The 27,061-nt window shown below is 38.6% G+C and overlaps 4 protein-coding genes across 5 annotated transcripts in view; 2 read left to right on the forward strand and 2 right to left on the reverse strand.

Moving 5' to 3' along the window:
- Nucleotides 1–740: 740 nt before the first annotated feature.
- On the reverse strand, nucleotides 741–4,196 carry LOC112556281 (sigma non-opioid intracellular receptor 1-like). The gene is made up of 4 exons (XM_025225128.1): nucleotides 4,017–4,196; nucleotides 3,280–3,489; nucleotides 2,868–2,960; nucleotides 741–2,586 (listed from the first exon to the last, which is right to left on the reverse strand). Exons 1-4 carry the CDS (start codon nucleotides 4,162–4,164, stop codon nucleotides 2,342–2,344), a joined length of 696 nt encoding a protein of 231 aa, XP_025080913.1. The 5' UTR covers nucleotides 4,165–4,196; the 3' UTR covers nucleotides 741–2,341.
- A 14-nt stretch (nucleotides 4,197–4,210) lies between these two features.
- On the forward strand, nucleotides 4,211–12,399 carry LOC112556282 (integrator complex subunit 11-like). Its single transcript, XM_025225129.1, is given in 20 exon segments — nucleotides 4,211–4,283; nucleotides 4,611–4,622; nucleotides 4,932–5,017; nucleotides 5,349–5,422; nucleotides 5,786–5,897; nucleotides 6,776–6,892; nucleotides 7,262–7,360; nucleotides 7,659–7,832; nucleotides 7,962–7,989; nucleotides 7,992–8,080; nucleotides 8,221–8,316; nucleotides 8,983–9,105; nucleotides 9,475–9,564; nucleotides 10,082–10,135; nucleotides 10,137–10,245; nucleotides 10,588–10,698; nucleotides 11,011–11,075; nucleotides 11,249–11,391; nucleotides 11,592–11,715; nucleotides 12,072–12,399. Coding segments are annotated over 20 exon segments (1,794 nt in total). The 5' UTR covers nucleotides 4,211–4,255; the 3' UTR covers nucleotides 12,132–12,399.
- Nucleotides 12,400–14,527: 2,128 nt separating this feature from the next.
- Nucleotides 14,528–19,357, forward strand: LOC112556287. 2 transcript variants are annotated; one of them, XM_025225136.1, is made up of 4 exons: nucleotides 14,528–14,589; nucleotides 15,655–15,857; nucleotides 16,417–16,611; nucleotides 18,175–19,357. In XM_025225136.1, exons 3-4 carry the CDS (start codon nucleotides 16,474–16,476, stop codon nucleotides 18,553–18,555), a joined length of 519 nt encoding a protein of 172 aa, XP_025080921.1. In that variant the 5' UTR covers nucleotides 14,528–14,589; nucleotides 15,655–15,857; nucleotides 16,417–16,473; the 3' UTR covers nucleotides 18,556–19,357. The 2 variants fall into 2 exon arrangements, 1 of the variants encoding a protein (XP_025080921.1); XR_003097699.1 differs by lacking the exon at nucleotides 14,528–14,589 and adding an exon at nucleotides 14,632–14,932.
- Nucleotides 19,358–20,655: 1,298 nt separating this feature from the next.
- Nucleotides 20,656–27,061, reverse strand: part of LOC112556284 — a 33,454-nt gene continuing 27,048 nt past the window's right edge. The window contains 2 exon segments of the mRNA XM_025225130.1: nucleotides 20,656–21,528; nucleotides 21,995–22,116. Of these exon segments, the coding sequence (XP_025080915.1) occupies nucleotides 21,207–21,528; nucleotides 21,995–22,116 (444 nt within the window). The 3' untranslated portion in view covers nucleotides 20,656–21,206.

A 27,061-nucleotide genomic window follows, 5' to 3' on the forward strand; every position in this document is an offset into this window, starting at 1 on the left:
TTCCTTTCTGTTATTGCAGGAGTTGTGTTGTCACCAGTAATCAGTCTCACTGGTAAGGAGTCATGTTTTTTGCTCATTCTGGATGCCCATACCTTCACTGAAGTTGCATGTGCCACAACACCTAAGGAAGTGAAAGTGGCACTGAGTTTCCATGGCAACTTCTACCCACAAATACAGTGAGGCAGGGACTGAAAAGAAACAGGTTCAAGAAAAGCATTAACAATATAGAATATGATTTACCAGACACATATCCATCAGAAGTCTCAAAAGGCAAAATGGACAATGAAGTGAAACGAACAAAAATGATTTCAAGTTACAGGTTATGTACACTCTGCAGGATCCTATTACCATATCAAATTAAAAAGAAAAAGAAACAGTACTGTTTTCATATAATTCATCCTGCAATTTAGATGATTATAGATATGCTTTATTGGTAGGAGTGTTCTTGGAGAAAGGGACCATTGATGTGTATTGCTTATATCTAAAGTTTAAAATATCATATAACACTAGAACTAAATCTTAAACAGTTTGCAGAAGAAGAGTGCAGCTCTTTTTTTTCAATTACTCTGTGAAGAGTATTTCCAAATTAGTTGACTTTCAGTTTAGTGGTAATGATCTCTGACAGTCAGTGTGAAAACAATGACATGAAACCATATTCCTAAAAATAGCTCATTAAAAAAATACTACTATATATTATTAAAAATATACAGAAATTACTAGTAATAAAAAGGCAAACAATATTTTCATTTCCATATTTAATGACTTAGTAATATATAGTAAACAAAAGATGTTAAAATATAAAAAAAACAGTTATGAAAAATTAAAGTTTCTTCTCCTAAAAAGCATTTCTTATAACCATGAGTTTTAATAGATAGTCTAATAGATATCAGATAATAATTTAATAGATAATCTGAGTTGCAGATGAGTATAATGCAATCATGTAAGCCTCAACCCATACTACAAGGCAAGCACAATAACAGTCAATGAGACCACAACCTGAAATTAGTTTACTGCCAAATGACGTGGTACATGTGCTGTTTCTGTTTCTTTGAAACCAGTTGCCAATCCTTTTTAACCTTAGTTTTAGAATTAAAAAAAACTCAGGGACTGAAGTATCAACTAAAAGGCTCACAACCTAAACTTCAATGAAGTCTGGATTTTTACAAGAAAAATTGATCCAGCTGTTTATATGGCCATCAATCTGACCTGCTATAAGGAGATGATGGTGACCAAACTCTGAAACAGTTTTGAAGGTCCAGCTGTGGAGCCGTTTTCCTGCATCTTGTTTTATTAGCAAACGAATTGGTTACATCAGTCTTCTGTCTCTAGCTCAAGACTTTAGTCTGACACATATGACCATTTATGTTAATAACTAGCACCACCAAACTGGATAGCTAACATCAGTGCAAATCTTGAAACACAAAAGCAAACATGAGGTTAGAGGATTGGAATGGCGATTCTTAGTACAGTAAAGGTCTACTCGCAGAAAAATTTCATTGGCCAGATTGATATATGATAAACATACTTGCACATCATGAAAATTCTGGATCTCTCAATAATTAAAAAAAAAAAAATCATATTTATCAAACATTCACCTAGGATAACCAGTCAAACAGCAGAATGAAATTGCAATACTTTCCAGGAACTATCAGCAAATATTTTAGAATAACAGCTGGAATGCTGACAAGGAAAAAGAAAATGAGTTTAAGCAATAGAGGCAATAGAAGTTGCACATACTGTTAACATTGTCTGGCACTAAATGACTGGACAAGAGTTATAAGAAATCTTTAGCACCAGAGTCATTAACAGAAAAATGTTACAACCTGCTCACATACTTGAGCAAACAATGGCAAACAAATAAAAACATGAGGTGTTGAAACTTTCACCTTTTTTGTCTTGTGAGATCAGTTTTCACGTAAATGAAAAGAAGCATGATTATTTTATTGAAAATTTATGTAGTCTTCTCTCCATGCATACTCTCCAACATCACATAACACAGAGCAGAGAACCTTTAAAAAATAAAATGAAAACTTTGAAAGCTTATCAAAACAGGCCGTAAACATTTCATAGGCAAAGAAAATTTATCAAAATCCTTTGTATCCACCCACAGCTATGCACACATCTGAGGTATATAAGTTTGTAAAAAGCACTTAAGTCAAGAAAATTTGACATAAATCAAAGTATATAACTCAGTTTTACAGGTTTTAAATCTTAAGTAGCCTCTTCCAGTAAGTCAGCTAAGATATGTCCTTTGATTAAAATAGTTTCTACCAACCCACCAAAACATTCCAACAAACAAAAAAAGAAAGCTTTAGAATACTTAGGACCATTTGTCAAAAACTCATATGTTTTCTTTTAGGAAATGTCGGAACTCTGCTATATGAAATCCTAGTTCAAGCATAAGTGCTTTAACATACACTTTAAGTATATAAAAAAGAGTAAGGAAATCTGTTGTGCTGAATAAGGTATCTGTCAGAGCAAAGCCAAGAGTGGAAGGGATAAAACCGCGTCCATATTCCACCATCCATGTCTCTGCTGTCCACGAAACAGCAGTTGCTTCACCCCATGCATGAAAAACAGTGTCACCTGCCAAGTAAATGAATGTGCTTGTTTCATTATCAAATATTTTCCAATACTCATCAAATGTAATGCTATTAAATATACTTTTTTTCTCATGCAAGATAAGTTAGATATCCCAGAAGGGAAAAAAAAACCTAACAGTTAATTACCACTGTACTGACACTTAAGAACACTTAGGTTATGTTTCTGTTTCTGTGTGCTTGAATAATAAGAAAAATAATACAGGAAAAAAGAACATGTACAACTTCTTTGTTAATTTAAAATTTTATTAGAAGTAATTTATTCACCAGGTCCATATGTAGTTTTTTCAAGGCTTCCCTCCTTCCATTGGTCGAAAGTTCCATGCAAAATAGTATCTGAAATGTTTGCCCAGTACCGACCTGTTCAACATTAAAAATTTGTTAATGTGACCGGAAAATTATTTAATAAGGCTGGCGCATTTGGGCAAGACAAGTGTTAAGACCCTTAAGTTTTACCTAATTCTTAAGCATCAATAACTAGCTGAATAACCTTGAGCAGCTGGGCATTGAGAAAACTTGTATCGGAAGTTTTACAACTATTTCTCTTTGTACAAAACAAGTAACATCTTAATTATTATTTAAAAATGTATTGTTAGTTCACCATTAAAGACTTCTGAATGTGAACAAATTGTGGAAGTATGCACTCATAACATAGTTATGGTGTTGATAAACATTTTACCTGAATGACCTGATGTGTTTACACCTGTTCCAAAGAACAAAACATATTCTGTAACTGATGCGTGTAATAGGCACATTGCACCCATCCAGCCTCCAGCGTTCATGAAGAGCCACTGTATATCACTATCAGGTAGAATATGTCCTGGATACTTTCGTCTGAACTCAGCAAGGACCTTGTTGTATGCATTTGGAATGTCTTTGTTTGATTCCACTTTGATTAAAAATAAGAGAAACAAATGAACACATTAAGCCGATGCAACACATTCTATAGCCATATAAAAAAAAATGCTCATAGTTGTTAGGATGCAAATTCTGTGTGTTTGAGAGAGAGAGGGATGGAAAGGAAGGGAGGAGGAAATTGGTGTTTTACGCCGAGCCAGCAACTAAGGCTATATCACAGCAAGGCAGCCAGCCCTGTAAACATATGCCACATGCAGAGAAAGAACAGTCTGCCCGAGACGAGAGCTGAACTCAGGACATCCAACCCTCCCTGGTGAGGAAGAGAGAGAGAAAGATGATGACATTTTTTTTTTTCCATTTAACCCTCGCCCTTTACTGGGTAAGAATAAGTAATTCACTAAGTACTGAAAAAATAAGTAGAGAGAAATAAAATGTCTGTACTTTATATAGAGAAAGTTCAATCCGTTTCACATTAACATATGACTTGCTATTTCTTTCATATTTAAAAAAAAATATATTAAATTCCACCGAGAGTGACGAGAACCTTAATTTACCGACCAACATATTTTCGTGCAATTTCTGCCACATCCTCTTCAGAAAACAGGTAAGATTTTTTTAACAGCCAATATTGTATGCAGAAACATGCAAAAGAAATAACAATACAAAATTTAGCGACAAATCTAAACGACTTTCCAATCTCCATCATTGCAAGTACTACTTTTTTTGGCGAAGAGTACATTCCCTTGTATATTGCCAGTGATCAGAGTGATCTTCCCGCTTGAATTATACTTCGAAGAATGTCTGACATAAAAGTTACTCCACTGGGTAAGATATTCTAAATCAAATTGTGAAATATTGCAGATTTATGTGTCCTTGTTAGTTTTATATGTTTTGAGTCATGTCACCATAATTAGTGTATTGGCTGGTGTTCTAATTAATAAGACAATGAACATTTTTTCAGAATTTAGTGTAAACAATCATTCCTTTGGCATTTTGTAACAATAGTTATAATAAAGATATGACAGTGTGAAACATATAATTTTACGTTTTTTTATGCACGGAAATGCTACACAGACGTATGTACATAAGTGTGCGCACCCATTGCTGTAAACAGTCCTACTGACGACCTAAAATTTGTTTATCTTGTTTCAGGTGCTGGTCAAGGTAAGTTAATACTTTTAAAAATTCCTGTTAGTAATATTTAGAAGATCTTTTACAGTAGTTTTGTAGGTCTGTTGTCTTTCCTATGCTTTTCAAATTTACGAATGCAGTTTGAAAGGAGGATAAAATATTGTACTGTTCTTATGTGGACAGAAAATTTACCGTCTTGTAAATACTTTGCCTGACTTACTCAAGTGTTCATCATATTTTTCCAGTTAAGAACAGTCTTCTTTCAAAACTCTTTCCTTGTTAACATATTTAACATATTGAAGTATGTAATTTTTGTGTTTCTTTTTTTCATTCTTTACTTAGATGTTGGACGCAGCTGTATTTTAGTCAGCATAGGTGGAAAGAACATAATGTTGGATTGTGGCATGCACATGGGCTTTAATGATGAGGTAAAATGCTGATGTGCTGTTAAGGCTGCATTGGTGAAAAGTATATATCATGCCATTTTGCCATATTTTAGAATAGTATAGATTTGATGTCACTGAGCAAATGAAAGATCATAATCTTCTCGGTTACTTATTTTAAGCTAGTAAAAGATTTGACAGCATCAAAGTTTGTAATGAATTTAGTTTGTGTAGCATGTTGATTGTAAATAATTGAAAAGTAGGAATACAAATGCTTTTCCCATTAAAAAAATCATTGTATTATGCTGACATCATTGTGTCACCACTTGCCATTAGTGAAGCAAATATCTTATTTAAAAACACAATTTTTTTACAGAGACGATTTCCAGATTTTTCGTACATAACAAGGGAGGGCAGCTTGACAGAGCACCTAGACTGTGTCATTATTAGGTGAGCAAGCTTCGTGCACCATAAAGGGAGGTTTTATTTAGTTGATATTTTGCATATCTAGGAATTAAGCTTACAATGACTGTTTATATCAGGGTCTAACAAGATGCATGTTGATGGAATGATATTTCTATCTGCAAAAGTAACCTTCACCAAAGATTGTGAGATGAACTTACAAACGTCATCTTATAACTTTCAACTACTTCTTGAAGCAAAACATAGACTTGTTGAAAATTTCATGCAATTGCAAGAGGTGCAGACATCAATGTTCTTATGAGTAGCTACGTTGACCTAGAAAACAGTGAACTCTTACATCTTGTATGCTTTGATGAAGAGGCAACTTCTGAATGGGTTATTGTTTTTCAGCCATTTTCACTTAGACCACTGTGGGGGACTGCCTTACATGACAGAAATGGTGGGATATAATGGACCACTGTACATGACACACCCTACAAAAGCTATCTGTCCCATTCTTTTGGTAAGTGCAACCTGACAATGCTTTAAATGGATACAGTTCATCTTTATTAAGCTATACGGATAAAGGTAAGGTAAAGAGTGCTATGATCTGTCAATATTAGGGTGGTAAACGAGTGATTCATGTTAAACATGAGTAAGGCAAAGCCCAACACTCTTCCTGCTGTCATTTCCTTCCCTGATAAATCAGGTATTATCTCCCCTAAAAAATCAGGTCCATTTTTCTTCAGGGCAGCAGAAGGCCTGACAGAACAAGGGTACACCCAGTAGTGCTCTTGTTAAAACACTTTCCTGTCACCATTTCAGGGAGAAACTCAGGGTTCAGATCTCATCTTGGGACACTCTGTATGTGACACTTGTCCGCAGGGCTGGGTTTGGGATTTTCTCTGGGTGCTCTGGTTTCCTTGCCTTCCTTCTCCTCCATGGTAGGAAATCACCTCAAGGTGAAGTACTTTCTAAATAAACCAAACTAACCAACCTGACAGACCACAGCCAAATGCAATAACCATCAGACAACAGATTTACAAATTATCACACTTCTGTATAAGGGAGCTAATACAAGATCATCTGCAGAATCAGTGAAAGATATGAGATCTATATCTGTCAATCTTTAGCCCTTCATATGCAGCTTTTCCCAGTGGCTTAGCATGGAAAGGGGCGGTCTGGTGGCACCTGTCGCCAAAAACAGTGAACGTTGGCTGTCGTGGGTTCAGCTCTCGTCTCTTGCAGGCTGTTCTTTCTTTGCATGTGGCATGTGTTTACAGGGCTTGCTACCTTGCTGTGATGTAGCCTTAGTTGCTGGCCTTGGTGTAAAACACCAATTTCCCCTTCCCCCTTTTATAATGGAAAAGTTCACTTAATTACATTTACTTTTCCCTGTAGGAAGACTTCCGAAAAGTTACAGTGGAACGAAAAGGGGAAACAAATTTCTTCACTTCAGAAATGATCAAAGCATGCATGAAGAAGGCTATAGCTGTCAATCTCCATCAGACAATACAGGTGAGAGGATACTGCTGTCAACCCTACAGACTGTGCAAGAAAAAAATGAAACATTTTTGAATGAAAGCGGGTTCGGGAAAACTGTTCTGTAGTTGCAGGATAAAATAGTGTATTTGTGACTGTCCATATTTTGTAAATAGTGAAGAGTGACTGACTGTATCCTGCAGAATAAGAGTTTGAGATTTTATCTGGGCAGATCGTGCAGCAGAGCATGAAAATATAGAGGATGTGATAATAGCAATTAGAAGTATTTTGTATCGCTGAAGCAGACCACATCCATACATATGTATCAGTCAGATATTCGTAATTATTTGTACTGATTTTATGTTTCTTAAGTTTTCCATAGCTTAAGAAAACTGTTTGTTCTAGGTTGATGATGAACTAGAAATCAAAGCGTATTATGCTGGACATGTTCTGGGAGCTGCCATGTTCCACATTAAAGTTGGCCAGCACTCATTTGTCTACACAGTAATAAAACTTCATTTGCCTTTTCATTAATCGTTTTACAATATGAATAGTTGAATGAAGGATATTCTGGGAGTTTTTTGTGTGGGAGGAGGGATGTGTTTCTACTTTTTATGTATTTTTACTGTTCGCATCTGCAAATAGACAATTTTCTTCTTTTCTCAGCATTATATGATTGATCATATTTTCTAAACATATCCTTGATGATTAAAAGTATTACGAGTAAGATGCAAAATTATTTGTTGCAATTGCTTAAACTTTCAGAAATATCATTGTTTTGTGTCACAATTTTTTTGTAAAGGGAGACTACAACATGACACCTGACAGACATTTAGGATCTGCATGGATTGACAAGTGTCGTCCAGATCTACTCATCACTGAGTCAACTTATGCAACTACAATTCGTGACTCAAAGCGGTGTCGAGAAAGAGATTTCCTGAAAAAGGTGCACACCTGTGTTGAAAATGGAGGAAAGGTGAGTCATCATGAATTGAGTCAGTACCTTCATTCTTTCCTTGCTTCTGCTACTACTATTAATTCTTACCTCAATTTTTATTACTACTTTTTATTCAAATGCTTCTATTATTTTTTTTTTTTTTTTAAGGTTCTGATACCAGTATTTGCATTGGGTCGGCACAAGAGTTGTGCATTCTTCTGGAGTCATATTGGGAACGAATGAATCTTAACATCCCTATCTACTTCTCTCTGGGACTAACAGAAAAGGTGAGCCTAATACTTTTCAGCCACTAGATACTAAACAAAACTAGTTTTATATGTTTTTATGATCTTGCTTATTGAAACTTAATTGAGTTTAATGAAACAGATGGATTATCTTTATAGTTTTGCTCAAATTCTTTCAACAGGCAAATAATTACTACAAACTTTTCATCACCTGGACCAGCCAGAAGATCAAGAAAACATTTGTACAGAGAAACATGTTTGAATTCAAACATATCAAGGTATCATTGCAGAACTGTCCATCTTTAACTAGTTGTGCATAAACAGTAATCACATATGTGATGGCACATATATGCATGGTTGTGCAGTCAAGAATTCTTGTTCTTTTTTTAAATTACGTTGAAAGTTCTCTTTAAGAAACTTTCTTAAGCTGCAACAAATTTTTATTATTCAAGCTTGTTAAGAATTTGCATCTTTTGTAGTATGCAATTCAGATGAGCATGCAGTTATTTTTATTCAGTAGGATTGTTGTGGGGCACTTGTTTTGAAAACATAAGCATCAGTGCTACATCTGGTGTTGCTTGCAGTCAGAAATCCATACTTGTCAAATAGTAAACAAAGATTACTGTGGCCTATTTTGTATCTTCAAGTCTGCAGACGTTAATATCAGTCCTATAGTTCCATTTTCATTGCTAGACTATATTTAGAATAGCAGAGATCACCCTTTAGCTACATCTGATAATTAACAAGGTATCTTTATGGTGGTGGTTATGAACTTATATAATAACATTTTCTGATGTAAAATATTTGATTGTACTTTCATTAAAGCAAGCTTTCTTCAATGGCCTCTATGTAGGATCTGTAGATTATCTAGACTTGAGAACACAGACACATTCTAGACGATGCACCACAGTCTAATGACAGAGCTTTCTTTTTAAAAACTGCAGCCATTTGACAGGTCTTACATTGACAACCCAGGGCCAATGGTAGTCTTTGCAACACCTGGAATGTTGCATGCTGGTTTATCCCTACAGATTTTCAAAAAGTGGGCACCAAATGAAAAAAATATGGTAAGGATCACTGCGTAAGTGACAGTCAAACCTGCTGAGATGAAAATTCGGGATTTAATCAAGCTATAAATATTTTTAAATGCATTTATTTTCTGTATACAAATTAAAAAATTATAGTGTTACAAAGCAGATTTTCTGGATCTTTTATTATGAGCTTGGTAGTGTGCATTCCTTCTAATGTGCTTGTAGAAATTGAAATTCATTAATACTGCTTGTATATAAACGTAAACATGCATATATGCAGATGATATTGTGTAAGCCTTTCACTCATATTCATTTAGAATAAACATATTTTGCAACAGGAAAGGATCCAAAACTTTAAAAGATTTTACTCCACAATGACCTAACCCATTTTTTTTTCTTGAACAGCTGATTATGCCAGGGTATTGTGTAGCAGGAACAGTGGGTCACAAAGTTCTGAATGGAGTGAAACGTCTTGAGATGGAAAACAAGCAAATAGTGAGTAGCATCATGATGGGGTCTTATAATTTTAGAAACTTTTAGGTGTGGGGCCTTGTACAGCATGTCTTCAGAGGAGATACTTGCTCAGCTTATGAATTTGATTTTTCTACTTGCGTGTTTTTGTCAGTAATGTCATTTGAAAAGAAATAATACAATCAAAATACACAACAGCTTTGGAAGTCAGATTGTTTTTAGGTTTATTCCATTACTTCCATATATTAATATTACACAGATAATTTTCCTTCAAAAATTTACAAAGGGACATCAAAAGAAATGTGCAGGATTTTGCTCTTTACATTTCATTTTTCTTTTTTCAACCCTCTCCTGTTTTACTTGGCTAGTGCCTTATCTTCTTTTAGTAGATCATCAGTCCTTTTTTTAAAAAAATTTATCTTCCTCACAGTCTATCAGCTGTACTGTAATGCAAGAATGCGACTTTTTAGTTGGTTTAACCATTGTAATTTTACATGCAAAGGGGAAAGTAAGAGCTCATGCCATGCATTTTGCATTGCAGCTGGAAGTGCGTTTGTCAGTGCAATATATGTCGTTCAGTGCACATGCAGATGCCTAAAGGTATTATGCAGCTTATCACCCAATGCTCACCGTCTAATGTCCTCCTGGTGCATGGTGAGGCAGCCAAGATGGAATTCCTCAAGACCAAGATTCAGAAAGAGTTTGGTGAGTAGAAATTTGAATTTGTACCAAGAAACTATGATGATAATAAAAAGAAGGATATTTAACATATAACAGTAAATTGTTTGAAAAAATGAGGAGAGTGTGATTTGTACTTTTTCTTTTTATTTATTTATTATTTACTTTTTTAATTATTTATATTTTCATACCATCAATAGAATGTTGTGTGTAAATGATTACATATATTGCTGTCTTACATTTGAAAAAAAATAGTACATTTAAAATACCTATTTAATTTGCAAGGTCTGGCCAGTGAAACAGACCTTTTAGCAGCTGATTAATCTCTGAGAGATTTGCATATTTTGTGCTGATCTTTTAAACATTTAGGCGTAAACTGCTACATGCCGGCTAATGGTGAAACAGCGATTGTGCCAGTGATTCATGGAATTCCTGTCAATGCTTCTGTTAACCTTCTGAAGCGTCAGGCATCATCGTCCGGTATGTTTCATTCCTTGGTGGTTAGAAAATGCTGCAAATGTAAGGTACATATCTTTTAGTTTAAAATAATTATTGATATTAGTTAAAGTCAAAATTTTCATCCCAGTAATCATACATAACCATAATTTTCTTGTATAAAGTCAAGTAGGCTTTCTTCTAGACATCCTATGTCCTTTTAATGTTGTTGAGTATTTGAGATAGTACTTAATGGTAGAAATCACTTGAGTTGGTAGTAAGATTATTGGACAGTTATGATGATAAGTAGCAATAGAGTTCATGAAGTCCAATTTACATACTGCACTGTTTTTGCAGGTGTGGATGGGCCCGATCCAAAGACAATGAAGCTTTTGCATGGAGGTTTGGTCCTGAGAGGAAGTGTATGTATTTGACTTTTTAAAAATGTTTATCACTAAAATCCCTTTACTAATGCACAGTATACTACAATATATAATTATCACATCATAAGCACACCCATACATAAGCACATATAGATAAAAACATAAATACATGCGAACATGGAGAGCTGAAAGAAATATTGTTTTTCTAACAGAAAATGGTGCTCGTGGAGCCCAATAGCGCATTCAGAGACCTGGGCCTGGAAGAGCATCAACTGCGTTTTACCTGCAACATCATGCTGGATGAGGAGGGACCTGTGCCTGACACAGCAGAGCGCATTTATAAGCTTATCAAAGCGTGAGTCCCATGTCTATTTTGCATGTTCATTTAACACTAAAACTGTGTTTTCAGCAATTATGTTCCTACGAAGTATCGTTATTTTATTTTTTTTATGATTGTTTTATTGTGTATGTGTATGAGCATGAGAGGGAGTGAATATGTATGTGTATTTGTTGATATTTGTATCAGAGTACATGCATATGTGTGTATTTCCTCAGAGACATGAAGCATTGTCCTGTACAGTACTCATCAGATGGATCGATTAGTATTGGGGAATCTGTATTGTTGAACATCTCAGGCGATGAAGAAAGCAAGAATATTTTGGTGTCTTGGTCACATCAAGTATGTATGCTAAATCTTTCACCATCTAGTGAAACATTCAATTTTTAGTTGGTTTTTTTTTTTTGTCTCTCAGGAGTCTAGATGCAGGCTTCAGATAGATAGGCGGACTGATTGACTCACTGTAAAATTATGTGTGTTTAAGAGCGGTCATGGAAATTACTGACACATAAAAGAGCAATCAAAAATATAAATAAAATGAAAATTAATATTTTGGGGACGAAAACTATTCTGAATTTTTGAAACTGTTTTTTGAAAGCCGATGATAAACCCAGCATGTCTGATATGTTTGCAGCTAGGTGACGAAAAATGTTAATTTGGATTCTCTATATATGTGTGTGTCCTTTTTTAATTTGAAGGATGAGGACTTGGGCAGTTATCTTCTCAAACTTCTGAAGTCAAATGTAGCAGCGGTGTGATGATGACAGGGCGTAATGGAAACGTGTGCGCACGTGCGCGCTTTTTTGAGGGAGGAGAGCGACTGAGAGAGAGAAGGACGATGAAAGCTACAGTACGTGGTCTGTAGCTCGTGGACTGGCAGGCTGTTTAATCTGCAAAGCGAGTACATGCTTGCACGACCCCAATTTGTGTGGTGTGTGTATGAGCGCAATATGTAAATCAAATGAAAAAATGTTTACATGTGATATAGAGGTTTGGACCTTTTGGATTAAAATCGTGCTCAAATAACTTGTGCTGTTGTTGCTCGTGTCTTCACGTGGTGCATGCCGAACAGTAAATTTAAGAAGACCTTGCTGCGATCCGTAGGGCTTGTCGATGTCAAAGCGCGTCTTCAGCTGATTACTGACAAGTTGAAGCTATCCTACGTGTAAGTAGTGATCATTATCGCAGGGATGATGATGATGACGCGAATACTGACGCTAACAAAATTCTAATAATTCTGGCAGTGCAGCTCTGTTTTTCTTCCAGTATACAAATGGAGGTTATCCGGTATCTTTGCTGGACACTTAGCGCACACAAAGCCCGTGTTAGCTCGAGAAAGATGTTAAAGAATCTGCATTGAACTGTTCCGGTGCCGTATACTGTCTCATGTTCAAGCCTAACATAAAGATTCATGACCTTTGTTACAACAGGTGTTGGTGCAATTTTCATTTGCTTTAAAAATATCAATCGTAAAAGGGTTGCAGACTTTGTTCTTGCCATCGTAGCTTACTATAAAAAAAATTCTGTAGCAATTTTAAGCCGATATACTATATATTCTGTTTCGAAGTTAATATTAGAATTTCGGTGTGGTCTTTTTATGATCAGGCTATCTTTACACATAAAAAAGCAGAAAACGTAGCGTGGGATGAAGCCGACCACAGTGCTGCGGGCGGCGTGTGCACGCGCCATGTTTACATGTCACGGAGTGCTTGTGGTGTACAGCCTGACGGTAGTCTTCAAGACACATGGCCGTTTTACAATCTCTCTGTCGTCGGCCTAATCATCCTCGAAACATCGCTGTCCCTCATCTTTAGAGAAGGAAAGGAGTGGGGCATGTAAGTATGTCAGCGCCAGTGTCGTCATCATCCATTCTTTTTTCTTTATCATAATAATTTTCGTCTGATTATAAGTTTAGATGCATATACAGTGTATGTGGATACATATGGAGGATTTACAGCCCCGCTTACAGTTTTTCAGCTGGATTGATCAAGCTGGGGCAACTATTGGCTTCATATTTTTGTCACCCCATTTGTCGTTCTATAGACAATGTTTGCATGTTTTGTTGTGTTAGTCCGTGTATATGTTCATATTCTGTGTGTGTGTGTGCGCGCGCGCAAGTTTTTCTGTCTTGTGTTTATTATGTCTTTTGATCTATATCTGTACAATTGTTTGGAGACGTGTTTTCGTCGGTATCAGTTTGTCAATTTTGTCTTTGTTTTTGCATTTCTTTTGTAAACGCATTGAACTTTTTGTAAAGCAAGGAAATTTAAATTTTAAATTTAAATTTCTATTGTTATTATATGTCAATAACGTTTTCACATATATGTTTCTGTGATTTTACATTATATATATATCCTGGCAAAGGAACTTCATTTTTCAAACTTTATTTTGCATAGGTTGCATTTGGAAGTCTTGCAATTTTGCACAACCGGGAGGGGAAAAAAATCAAAGAGGTCAACAAAGCAAAGAGGGAGTGGAATTAAGAAAGAAAGAATAGACGTTTATAAAGTTGGGGAAAGCTACATCTATGTAATTTCTAGTAATGTCAATATTGACAAGCAAATTTCTCATTGAAAACAAGTGGGATGGCAATTGTGTTAGTAATCGGAAGGTGGATATGTACAGGAACCGAAGAAAATTTTTGTATAAATCCTTCCCTTCCCTCACTTTCCCCCTTGCCCAACCATTTTTTTCTTCCTATTTTACATGTTCGAGGCTCATTTACGTCCATAAAAGGAGCATACATATGTTACGCCAGATTCTGCCCGAGTGTATTCTTCTATCTGTTGCTTGTACTGCCCGGCTTGTGGATGCTAGAAGCTGCAGCACTCTCAGAGCGAACCAGCTTTGCAAACTGCACCAACCTGACTAGTGCACATGTACAAAGGCTCCTAGGTTCAAAGACTGCTCATCCCGTCGATGTCTTCGGAGTAAGTGCCCGGCTCAGCCGCCATGTCTGCAATCACGTGATGTTAGCTGCTTTCCCATGCAACAGCGCGCTTGTTTAATAATAATAAAGTTAATTTATGTAACATTTTACACCACCACCACATGCAGGCTCAAAGTGCTTTACAAAAATTAAGGAAAAAAAAACATGCGGACATCAATAATGAATGTTGATCTTAAAAAAAAAAATCAGGTTATTGCGTGTCCACTCAAGTTAACGCCATCGGTACATAAGCGGTCTGTGTCCTTTGCTATTGCATGAAACCTTCGGTAGGTGAATAAGGTTTTGCTTTAAAAAGTAGTTGAGAGTAGCGCGGTTTTTTTTAAAATGGAAGCTCAACTGTCAGTCTTTGGTAGAGTCACGAACCTATACACGTCCGTAGGTGGAGTGGCTTAACTTTTGCAGACAGAAATAATGTTCCATAATGACAACTCTTGTTAGAGCATCATGCGATTACAAACTAGTTTCAGAGAAATGCACAGTATGAGTCTATCAGACCCGCGCTTACTGTGCACGAAGCCTGTTGCTACAGCTTACCATCAAAACTTTCTGGAGCAATGGTAGAAAAGGAATCAGTCTGAAGCTGACACTGCTGATGTACAGATCTAAAATGTAAGTTATGCCAAGATGGCGCTGACGTGGCAGTAGAAATAAAATGTAGAAAAGAAAAAAGTGGCACAAAATTAAATCCGGGAATATATGAAATTGCTTTATAGATGCATAAATCAATATTGCGCAAAAAGCTGAATAAACTCAGATTAACAGGAAAAGACGAAAAGTGAAGGAGAGCTATATCTCCGCTAGCCAGTTAGACTAAGGGACATCACTCTATCACATCAATCTTAAGTAATCACTCATGGACGTGTAATCACTTGGCTGAAACACCTGTTTTCTAGCTCTTCAGCAGTGACATGTCTTCATTTTCTCTTGCGTCTTGCATTGAAAAAAAAGACACAAAAAAAAACCACCCAAACAAACAAAAACGCGCTGATCGATTGCCCATTGCTAGACCTTGTCGCCGTTCAGCAAGGGCCATCGCCGCAAATCATGTCTGCTGTAGCGTTTGTCAAGTTTCCTCAACTCCCATTTCAAGCATAGAGACTGCTCTGAACTGAACAGGAATATTGGTTATTTTAAGATCAAAGCATGCTAAGGTTTCCTTCACCAAAAGTTTTGTTTATCATCATTGTTTCCCCAGAAACCCACTGACGTTTTTTTTTTTTTGGAATACGTGTTCGCTCTTTCTCTCAAGCATTAGATCAGCTCTGATAATTCATTCAGCTGGGATCTTGCGAGAGAAGGAATGTCTTCTCATTTTTAATCGTTTGTTTCAGATCGAAATGACTGCAGACTTCACGGTGGAAAACAGTATCTACAATAAAGTGTTACGTCAGTTCCTACCGCTTTTCCTAATCGTGGGCCGATGGCTGATGCCTAAAGGGGACATGACTCATGATCAGCTTTCGCAACTTCTGCTTATCTACCTTGGACAGCAGCCGACATCACGGATTTCTACGACAGCCTAGCGTTATCTGATGTATGTTCTTGTGTTGTAGTAATTGTTGTTAAGGTCCTCGTATTTCTATACGTTAAATCATTCCCCTTCTTGTACATATTTAGCTGTTAATACAGACTCATAACGCGTCTGCTCATTAAGAACTTGATAAAGCTGACGTTGGTAAATTGACCTAAAACGCATGCGGTTGATGACAAGTTGAACTTGAGCCGAAAGTATTATATCGGTGGAATTTCATTGCTTCCTTTCCGCAGACTACAAAAATGATTTGCTTCTTTATAATATGTTCTATCACTGGAACAGTAATGCGGATAGGAGCATTTACAGCCTTGATTAGTTGTATTATTATTTATATCATCATCATCATCATCAAGCATCAAGCATCACGAGTTTTCCCCGAGGGTTGGGAGTTGGCACTATAGAGGTGTACTTCTTGATGATGATGATGATGTTGTGGAAGTGATCAACATGATAAAAGATAGAGATGTGGGAATTTGCGTTATGTCACATACAGGTGTGGAATGGCATTTATGGAGTCTTGCACAATAAGGACATTCTGGTTTGGAAATTTTCCCTGCAGGTGAGGTGCTCGAAGGGTCTGACCTTCCTGGTGCTGGTGTTGTGGACCTGCAGCCTGATGCAGTTTACTATCTTCATCAGGCCCAACCAGACGACAACCCATCAGACGGGACTCCTAAAGGGGTATCTGGGAGACGATCTAAGTGACAACATCCGGAAAGAAATGCTCTGGGCCATCACAACTATCGGCATGCAGGTATATTTAAACTTTGTTATCAAGATTTTACTTATCTTAAGGGACAGTAGCAGCTCTATAATGAAGCAAGGGCTAAAACCACACAGCACAGCAGCAACAATCAACTACCATTACACATTCATGCCCTCTATGCTAGACAGACCCCCATACAATCATAATTCAACCTCGCAAATAATATAAATTAATTCACAAGGTAGCGTCAACAGTTGAACAGCCTAGACAGCAAAGGATAACCTCAGTCTGCTGGTTCTGCATGCAGGCACACAGTCTGGATAGAAACTTACGAAACTCTCCCGATAGGACATGCCTATCATCAGGTAGAATTGTCGACACTATTGAGAAGGTATGCCTATCATCACGTAGAATTTTCGACACCGTTACACAGTCTCGAGGTTGTTCAGGGTTCCTCAGTAACTTTAGAGACGCTATACACAGCACGATTCAAGCTGTTCTTTGGTTAATTTCGTTTTTAAAAAATGAACGAGAAGGATAGCAAACTCTCTGTATAAGATTTGTAAAAAATCTGAAGTAATCTCTGGACTTCTGAGAAGAAAAAGGCGCGTTTCATCCTTCTTTGCGATAACCAGAATGTGTCCTTGCGAAATCTGTCAAAGATGATGCCCAGGTACTTTAATGTGTCGGCAATCTCCACCTCCTCGTCATGGATAAATTGTGGGACGATGGAAATTAAAGACATTGTCTTTGGTTTTACTGAAAGTTCTAGACATTGTCATCGCAACAGGCAATAAATTTATCCAAGAGAACCCCATGGGTGTCTACTGACTTGCCGAGAAAAGAAAGCAGTACGGGTTCATAGGAGAATTGAACAAGACATTGTCCTTCGAGGTTACTGCGACATCAATATCAGCAGGATAGTAACAGCAGAATCGAGGTGAGCCGGTAGGCGTTGTGATGGAGGCAGAAAAAGTGCTTCTGACAAGTACTCTCTGCTACCTTTCTATGACCCATGTCACCAGCTAATAGTCGATGGAAAATTCGTCATTCTTTTAACTAGGAGATAAAGTTGGATGGTGTTAAAACGCCGACGAGAAATCAACAAACATCAGTCTTGCATGGGTATGTTGTTTCACCAGGTGCTTATAAAAGTATGGGGGATAAACAGTTTAGAATCATCAATACTTCTTTTGGTCGATCCATGACATTTGTGAGGTCGTTGGGGAATAATGTTTTAGAGACCTCAATTTTCTCGGGGCCAGCTTTACAGCTTTCGGGGACCATCTCCTCTCCATCGCTGCCTTACCTTACCCAGCCCTCAGTCAGGTACCTATTCCCACCAGCTGGGTCGACTGGGGGAAGTTTGCTGGGTATCGAACCGATTCGCCTCTCAGTTTGGACGCCAGCGCTTTCCCTAACTGGCTGGAGGGGGCAGAGCTCTGTTGTATTTTTGTTGTCTTGTCTTCCTTGTGTTGAACGTGATTTTGTATGCTTTTGATAGTCTTGCCATCGTGCGTGTGGAATATGGAGAATTTAAACACAGGAAGAGTAACAGCCAAGAATGTGGTCACGGAGATAAGAGTTACTTCCCATGTCTTTGTGCTGCAGGACCTGCCGTTCGTCGTAGCCCGTACATACATCCTTTTCCGCCACGCTACGTTCTCGCCAACCAACGTGTTCTACCTCTTTAAGAACAGCTGTATCATCGTCATTCTGGTGTACCGCGTCGCCGTCGTCAAGAGCGAATCGCACCGCAGAGAGCGCACGCGCATAGAGGAGCTCGTCCGCGCACGTGCAGTGCTGTGCAGAATGCGCCACAAGGACAGGGTGCACATCGTCTGGGACATGGACATGCGCAGAAAGTCCATCAAGCAGCTGTCGGATATGATGCCTGTTAAGTCTTCGTCGCAGACGACAAATGAAGACGACAGCGAAGACGACAATAATGACACGAGTGAAAGCTCGGATGAAGAAAAAAAGGTTACATAATCGGAAATGAGTCGGGTATTCGAGCACTGCTCCGATTTTCTGGTTAACTTTATAGTTCGAGGTACGATGTTCATGTTAAATATCAAAATACACGGTAGTGATACAAAATACACGGTGGTCTGAAATTCGCTAGCATTCAACACGATTTCACATAGCTTTACATCACCATGCATGATTTCACTGTAATCGTTCCAGTACGCTATAGGGTTTCATGCATGTGTATGGATGTTTTATTGTATGCGCGTCTTCACAAAATGTGGGTACTCATTTTTGATAAGGACATTCCATATATGATGCTACTTTTTCTACTTTATTTGAATATATGAGCCATCTGTAAGTATTGCTACAAGAACGTGCTATAATGTCACACTAGTTTCAAACTGTATTTACCTATTTGCTGATAGGCAAAACAACTTGTGTTGAGGTTGTAACCTATTTCCTGATGGTGATTATTAGTGATGTAGTTGTATATTTTGCGTAATGTATTAGTGATGTAAATTTATTTTAAGCTTATTCTTAAATTTTCACATTTCCCATTGAAATGGGATTAATATAAGCCTACTGAGACCCCAGTAAGAGGTTACGGACTTTCTCTCATTTGATATTCAGCATGTATACTGGCTTAACCACGAACCTTATTGATTCTGTACTTAAAGCACTTGATAAGAGAAGCTAGTCTTCAGAAATATAAACACCACAATATATTTTCAGCTGTTTTCTCATCGATTGCTGGACTGAGTTGTGACTGTCCTCCAGCTGATAGGTATTAGGGCTTATTTCTGATTTCACGCTGGCTGACGAGCAACATATGCTTTTTTATAAGGCAGTTTGCTCAGTTTCATACTTTTCACATTGTGAATATAACTACTTTCTTTGATGGACCAATGACATCTTAAATACAGTTCAGAGCAGATTCTCTCAACTGGTGTTGACTCTGTAATGAGTTGATGAGGGTTGTTTTTTGCCGTTGTGGTAGCAAGTTCATTTAATTTATGATAAGGTTGTCGATAAAAAGGCTTAGACCTATTAAGCGAAATTTGAATTCTCTGTCTCCCTCTAAGCTATAGCCTAGCCAGACTAAAGAACATAGCCCTTCAAGTACAACCAGAGAGGCTCATTTGCCTGATGTAGCATTGTGGAAGCATGAGCCACATCGGCAGCAATTGTAGAAGAGAACGGATTTAAGCAGCAAGTTGTGGCGGATGTCAGGTGTACCCCGGGTCTGCCGTCGCATCTCTCTATCTCTGTCTAGTTGATCTAGAATCAATGACACCTCTACACTCAAATCACTGATAACATGCTACATATATTACTTTAAAAGAAGAAGTGGACAGTAGGAAATTCCCGGATCGAAGTGCAAGCAGCATGTCGGCAATGACTGGTGCACTTATCACAGATGATAGGAGGTCAGTGTCAAGCTAACCTACGCTGTGACATGGAGATGGTCATGTGACACGAGCACAGAATTAACAATTGTACTATCTCTTTATCTTAGATCGAAAACTATCGCTTTTTCTGTGTTAACCATGGGTTAGACCAGGGGTGGGCAATTAATTTTCCCAAGGGGCCGCATGAGAAACTGGGATGGTTCTAGAGGGCCGGACTAACATAGTTAACTCAGTGTTACCCAATACTGTATATGTAGTATATATATACTTGCGGGCGGGCCGGTCAGAGACAGGAGGCGGGCCGGATCCGGCCCGCGGGCCGGCGTTTGCCCAGGTCTGGGTTAGACCGTTAGAGTGTGAGCCAAGCTGTCTGCTGTCGCCGGGTGGTGAACACTTACATGTCCCATGCAGTCAGGTCGTACCCAGTCTGGTCGTGTGATTATCTGGTATGACCATGGCCGCAATCTCTTTTTTAGCCTTACAGCCTTGTTCCAGATGATAAGGCTACCATAGTCCGAGAATAAGATCGTCTGGCTACATGTTTTTGTTTATATTTGTTTGTTTCCTACTTCATTGCACAAGCGCAGACAACTCTATCACGTTTCAGTCACGCGATTATCGCTTAGGCGGTCACTTATTTCTGACTAGTTCAACAAGCACACTTTTTAGAGAAGCCAAATGTCTTACAATGCGAACACAATGATAACTCCCCATCAGTGATTGCAATGTATTTCCACCAACATTTACAAATCAGGAGGAATAAGCGAGATGACAATGCATTTTTTTCTTATTATCCAGAGAGCACAAATATCTGAATTTTAGTACAGTATACATGGCTTCCGAGTATAGTTGACCCATTTCTTGAGTACATTTTAACTTTTTACCCCTCCTAGGCATGTCGCCCCTGTAAAGAAACAGACATAATATGTTCACCATTATTGCACCCTGTTCCTTTTGAAAAGAATAATCTGTGTGCACCATTATCAGAAACAGAAGAGGGTGACCCCGCTGAATGTTTGCAGTGTTGTCTAATGCAGAAAGTCAGCAGAAAGGCTACGTCCATGTATATAAAAATTGCTAGTTTTAACATTATGGAAATCGTTATTATTTAAAAGTCATTAAGACTTGGTGACGCTTGAGAACTCAAAGCATTTACAACACGAGTAATTTAGAATAACAGAGCTTTGTCCATTTATTAACGGTTTCTCAAATTTTGAGAGGTTTGGACAAAGCATTGGTGGGGCTGCTTGTGGCTTTGAGTGATTACAGCTCACGCCACTGGGGTTCCCAGTCAGGCCCGTTTGGCCTCCCATCCTCAAAATCATACTCCACACCGGCGAGTAGCTTGGCCTCGTGGGACCTCGCGACCTCGGGTAGTTTTTCAATGCGGTGCTCCTCCTCAAGGTACAAGTGGCGCTCTTCTTTAAAAGTGATGCCCTGGCTTGGCCAATGCCATGTCATCAGTAGCTTCTCGTAGGCCTCGCGCTTCAGTTGCATGTCCTTCTTCCTCGCCCATCGGGCCGGCGTCATGCACACGAAGACGACGAAGCGCCACCTGTCCTTGTTGGGGCGGCCCTCTTCTGGCCTAGCAACACACATAGCAACACACATAGCACACTCATAACACATGACATGATAATGCCTCCTTCCTAAATGTTTTATGTACAGACGATGCAAACAGGAGTAAATATACACATTCCTTACCATACTAAGAAGTATCATTTCCAGTCGAGGAATGCTTCCTCTGAGAACTCAGGGGACAACGTGCTATCACGTGATAATATTACTGTAGCATAAAGTAACGTGACATAAAAAACGTTACTTTCGATGACCCAAGCTACTGTCTTAAAAGTAAAACCCTAAGCCGTGTTTTAATCAGTAAACCATTCCCGTCTGAACCTGATACGATCACAGTCGTTTTTAAACGACCAAAAGACTTCGCGTAAGCATTCAACTTGCGAGAAGACATTTTCTTGTGTCCTTCTATGTGCAATAAAAACCTTAAGCATTTAGGAACACTAAACTTGTCAAAGAGGTGTAGATGAACACACCTGCAGTTGTCATGTACAAGTCTTGAATCCCAGACGACAATGCCGCCCTTAGGGACGGGTACTTTACGAGGGTAGCAGTCATGCTGTTGGTACCACGCCATATCGTTGTTATTAAGTCTGTAGTAGCCAAGTACATTGCTTTTCTTGGCCACTGCCTCATCTCGGTCATAGTTACTCTCGTACAGCTTATGAGATCCCACGAGAACTCTGAAATATAGACATTTGTAGACCACGTTGGGTGTGTATAGCAATTTTGTTCGTTCAGTGTGAAAACTTTGAAGACCGGCGTTTGAACATCATACCTGAAGCAGTAATCAGTCTCAGAGGCTTCCTCCAGGTACACAGCCCCCTGGTAGCAGTGGAGACCCACTCGTATGGCGCTCTGGTCCAAGTGAAACCAGTTTGTGTTCGGAGTGTTGAACGCCTGCGACTTCTTTTCTGGAGGCTTGGCGATGGCAACGGCGTCAAAGCTGGACAACAGCTTGTCCGTCTGCCAGAGGGTCTGAAATGTGTTTGAAGGAAAATATTTGTCCCATTTATCATTGCATGATAAATTGTTTTCATTGTGTGTAGTGATTAGAGCACTCACTTATCAACTTCGCAGAGGTTGGAAGGGATGCCCTTAGGTCAAAATGTGTCTAGGGACAGTCTGTGTGTAACACAGGGATAGCTGTATCCGAGTACTTCGATTTACTCCATCGTCTCTCTCCACTTCTAGCTCAGACCACCTGCATGTGGAAGTAGTTTTTCGCTAAACCAATCACCAGCCAGGCAAGAGGCAAGACAGGTTTGAGTGGCTGACCGTACAGATCCCAGCTAAGCGACGAATGATTGAATGGCCGACTAAACAAACGAGTCAGTCGACGAGGAACCAATCAAAAAGACAATCCGAAATTTTGTTTTTTAATTAGTTTGTTTAAAATTCATTAAGCCCTTTTTTAAACTTAGGCTGTGGCTCCGCAGACAGGAAGAAGTCAGAAGTAGGAACCGAGCCAAATGAGGTTTACCTGGAAGACACTCTTTGCTTTCAGGCGCACCTGCCACGTTTGCTCTAGGTGACCAACGCGATGAGACTGGATGATGGAACAGTCTTCATAAGGAGCCTCGTCTGCGCCAAAGGCCGCCAGCCAATCGCGGTACTTCTCAGCGTACACGTCACATTCTTCTGACGTCAAAACGTCAGGAATGACGCAGTAACCCTTGTCGTTGAGCTCTTTCATGATGGCGTCCCTGTGGATAGAAAAAAAGAATTACTATCGATAACAAAGAAAAAGGAATATAGAGAAGAAAATAAAAAGAGAAAAAAAGGAAAATTCAAAGCAAATTAAGTGCATAAATAATAAAATTTTATAAAAGTCCTCCATGGATCAGTACAGAAGGTATCATGGGTAAACGTAGCCTCAGCAGCCTCTTCATGGAGGTGATGTTTGGAAAACATATTTAAAAGCTAAATCGTCTGCGTTTTGATCCTCCCTTTTCTTTTGATGTTGGATTGTATGTGCAAATGCAAAATGAAGGGATTTATGAGATTTTCACTCTGCATTACTTCAGTCGCTTTGGTAGAGAGCTTAATTAGGTTGCAGTGAATGAACTCCAGTGACGATTGCTTTTTGTTGTTGTTGTTGTTGTTGTTGTTGCTGATCCCCAATCGTGACTGCTGAACATTTTCGTTAATGTGTCCAGTGTTAAATCTTAACTTATTACCATTTACTACAGGAACAAAGTAAGTCTTGGCGTTGTACTTTCTATTTTTACATCGTTGTTACTGTGGATACTGGTCAGCGGAAACAGCTGACCCGGGATATTGCGCTATACATATTAGCATTGCTTATTATGAGGACATTGTACACTTTAGTGAAGGAATGATTAAGGTCATGATGATTCACTTGTCTTGCATGTGTTCCAACCATGCAATCGTTAACAGACTATTGTAGGATATGCAACTGAAAAGCCATGTGTAATAATTCATCGTAATGGAGCCAAAAGACCAACTGTACCAGTAGGCAAGGAACGTGTGTTGTGTGATGGTTGTCCTTGTGACAAGCTTACATTACATACTTTTTCACAGTAAAGGCTGTAGATCCCTCCAAGTACAAACATGTTTGACCTGTTGAACATGGCTGCGGCAGTATTAATCGCATCATCAGCCATTGTAGACGGAATCTGCTTCAAGCGGCAAGTTGTGGTGGACGTCAAGTGTACCCAGGGTCCCCCCTCGCACCTTTCTCTTGTTGCTCCAATCACACAGTTATACTCGTCCTTCTCGGTAATGAAAATGAGTAGATTACATTTGTTTTATACAATAATGCTTGGTTTTATAAAGTACACCTTCAGACAGAATTAGATTATTAATGGCAGTCATTGATGATAGGCTCCTCTGTAATGTTATGTCACACGAAAAGTGAATAAATGTATGCAGGCGTTTACTAAAAGTTGTCATTTGTCTGCAGCCTTAGCTGGATAATGGGTGGTATAAATTACATAAAATCTGTCTTACTAATCCCACACTTTCAAAATTCACATATTACCAACCTGATCTGCAGACACCAGCTGTGAACTGACTAGAACAAGATGAGTGTGACATCTACAGCCAGACTGAGGTTTTTAAAAGATAATGATATACTGTACTTTACTGGCATGAACAACTACTAGGCTGTGGAAGCTGTCCTTGACTTTGTTCTGCCTTACATGCTCTCAGATAAGAGATGTGCACTCATTCTTTTTCAGTATGTGATGTTAACATTAATGCACATGAGACTGAACACCCTACTACAATATCTTGCATGCATTTTTGTGTTACACAGGCCAACTGCAAGTTATGTTTTCCCTGAAACATATGGTTTTTTACTTCAACTTTTGTTACATGTTTTGGCCTGAAAGACAATACATCAGAAACAGCCTGCCAAAGCAATTCTCACAGTCTCCTGGAATCGTATCGTGTCGATTGTTGATTGCTTTGAAATTTGTTATTGGTTGCCTCAAACTCTGCTGCAGGTGCAGAACCATGGTCTAAATATAAACACCACAAAACCTTAAAATACCTCATATCAGTTGTGTCACACAGACACATTTCTTTTGTTTCAAAAGGTGGGTAGCTCGTATGACACAGGAGAGTGGCTATTTGGCTAATCTTCTTCCCAACGTCTTAGTCCTTGCATAGATAGAAAGAGGGTTTGAAACTGCAAGGCAGGAAGCAGAGATCAAGTGTCACGAACCTGTTTAATCATCTTTGCCCTATTTGCATGTACTGAAATGGTGTGCATACCCCTCAATGTGATAAATGTGAAAGCTAGAATATGTTGGTGTAAATATTCATTGAAAAAAACTTGAAAGAAAGGTGTTTATTTTCTCATTGTATTTTCGTGCTATCACTAATTTGTAGAATTAGTTAAATGAAAATGGTTGTAAATTTCTTATTTAATATGGCTTCATCCCCCAGGATCAGTAATAGTAAATTTGACAGTACCAAAGGGTTGTTGTGTGTTTGTGTGTGAGGTGGTGGTAGAACATTTGTAGGTGATGGCTCTTATGCAGTGCACATTACTCATGCTGTCAAACAATTGGTGAACTAGGAGACTTCCCTTTGATTTAAAAATGTATTCACAAATGATTAAGAAAATGTTTCTCAAATTAGTTTTCAAGAAGAATTCTGAAAATTTGCATTTACAATATTTAGATTTTCTGTTTACTCTCTGTAGCCTGTAGTCATGTAGATAAATGTGAACAAACGCTGACACATGAAGAAAGGCTTCTGCTTACGCGAAAAAATGCGTACAGTACGCATTAAAAGTTCAGAGGACCCCTTCAATTTTCGTGAATGGGGTCCCATGGTACCCCTTCAAATTTGGGCGAAGAACAGATACAAAATTGGGTAAGTGTAGTGTCCGAAGTCGTTGCCCATTCTATTGTCGTCTGCTAATAGGTGAGAGTTACTTCCCTTGCACTGACTTTCTTTTTCTATTTCCAAGATGTTGAAAGCGTGGTTAAAATCATCGTATCAGAAACGGAAAGAAAGTGAGCACCAGAGAGCATAAGCTCTTTACAAATGCTTGCACAGACTTCATGGCACAGAAATCTCGCCGTTTCTGACTAGACATTACAGTGCTTTGTGTGCCTGAAAGGCAGTTCAACAAAGTAGTTGATTTGTTGGGGGTTTTTTCAACTTTGTAAAGGGACCCATTAGAGTTAGCCTGGGACCCCTTAGAAATCTGAAGAAGGGGTCTCTGGAACCCCAAAGAATTTAGCCTTAACAGAAGCCCTGATGAAGACACATATGTCAAGTACAGAGCGTGCTGTCACTATGTTATTATTGTGAAAATTAGCCAAGGCTGCAAGGACTTTTTATTTAGGAGTGGGTGAAGGACACAGAAAAATATGCGTAGTATTTGAAAAGAAACGAACATCGCATAATATTATCCATAAATTCTCTTCTCTGTTTAGTCAGTGCAGCAATGCAGTGGAAAACAAGTCGGATTTATCTGTCGTCGGTCACGCGACGTTTCGTCTTGATTTGCTTACCTCAAATACAGAAGAGCTCTAGCAAACTGTGAAACATTACACGCCTCTTACTTACTCCTTTAGAAGGAAGAGTGGACAGTAGGAATTACGTTTACGGATCAAAGTGCAAGCAGTCAAAGTCTGTCGGCAATGACTGGTGTACTTATCACACATGATAGAAGGTCAGTCTCAAGCTAACCTACGCTGTGACATGGAGATGGTCACAAGCGCAGACAACTCTATCAAGTCCCACAGTCACGCGATTATCGCTCAGGCTGTCACTTATTTCTAACTAGTTCGACAGGCACACTTTTTAGAGAAGCAAATGTCTTACAATGCGAACACAATAATAACTCCCCATCAGTGATTGCAATGTATTTCCACCAACAGTTACAAATCAGGAGGAATAAGCGAGATGGCAGTGCATTTATTTCTTATTATTCAGAGACCACAAATATCTGAATTTTAGTAAAAAGCTTCCGAGTATAGTTGACCCATTTCTGGTATACATTTGAACTCCCCCCCCCCAAGCATGTCGCCCGTGTAAGGAAACAGAGATAATATGTTCGC

Source organism: Pomacea canaliculata, linkage group LG2, assembly GCF_003073045.1.
Source record: "Pomacea canaliculata isolate SZHN2017 linkage group LG2, ASM307304v1, whole genome shotgun sequence".
Lineage (NCBI taxonomy): Eukaryota > Metazoa > Mollusca > Gastropoda > Architaenioglossa > Ampullariidae > Pomacea > Pomacea canaliculata.

Bases quoted from the DNA above. Each gene is read 5' to 3' on its own strand.
- LOC112556287 (XM_025225136.1), top strand. From the start codon at position 16,474: ATGCAGTTTACTATCTTCATCAGGCCCAACCAGACGACAACCCATCAG. The intron at 16,612-18,174 runs GTATATTTAAAC...TTTGTGCTGCAG, and splicing joins TCACAACTATCGGCATGCAG to GACCTGCCGTTCGTCGTAGC.
- LOC112556281 (XM_025225128.1), bottom strand. From the start codon at position 4,164: ATGATGGAGATTGGAAAGTCGTTTAGATTTGTCGCTAAATTTTGTATT. The intron at 3,490-4,016 runs GTCGGTAAATTA...TTTTAATCAAAG, and splicing joins AATTGCACGAAAATATGTTG to TGGAATCAAACAAAGACATT. The intron at 2,587-2,867 runs GTGAATAAATTA...TTTACTTGGCAG, and splicing joins AAAAACTACATATGGACCTG to GTGACACTGTTTTTCATGCA.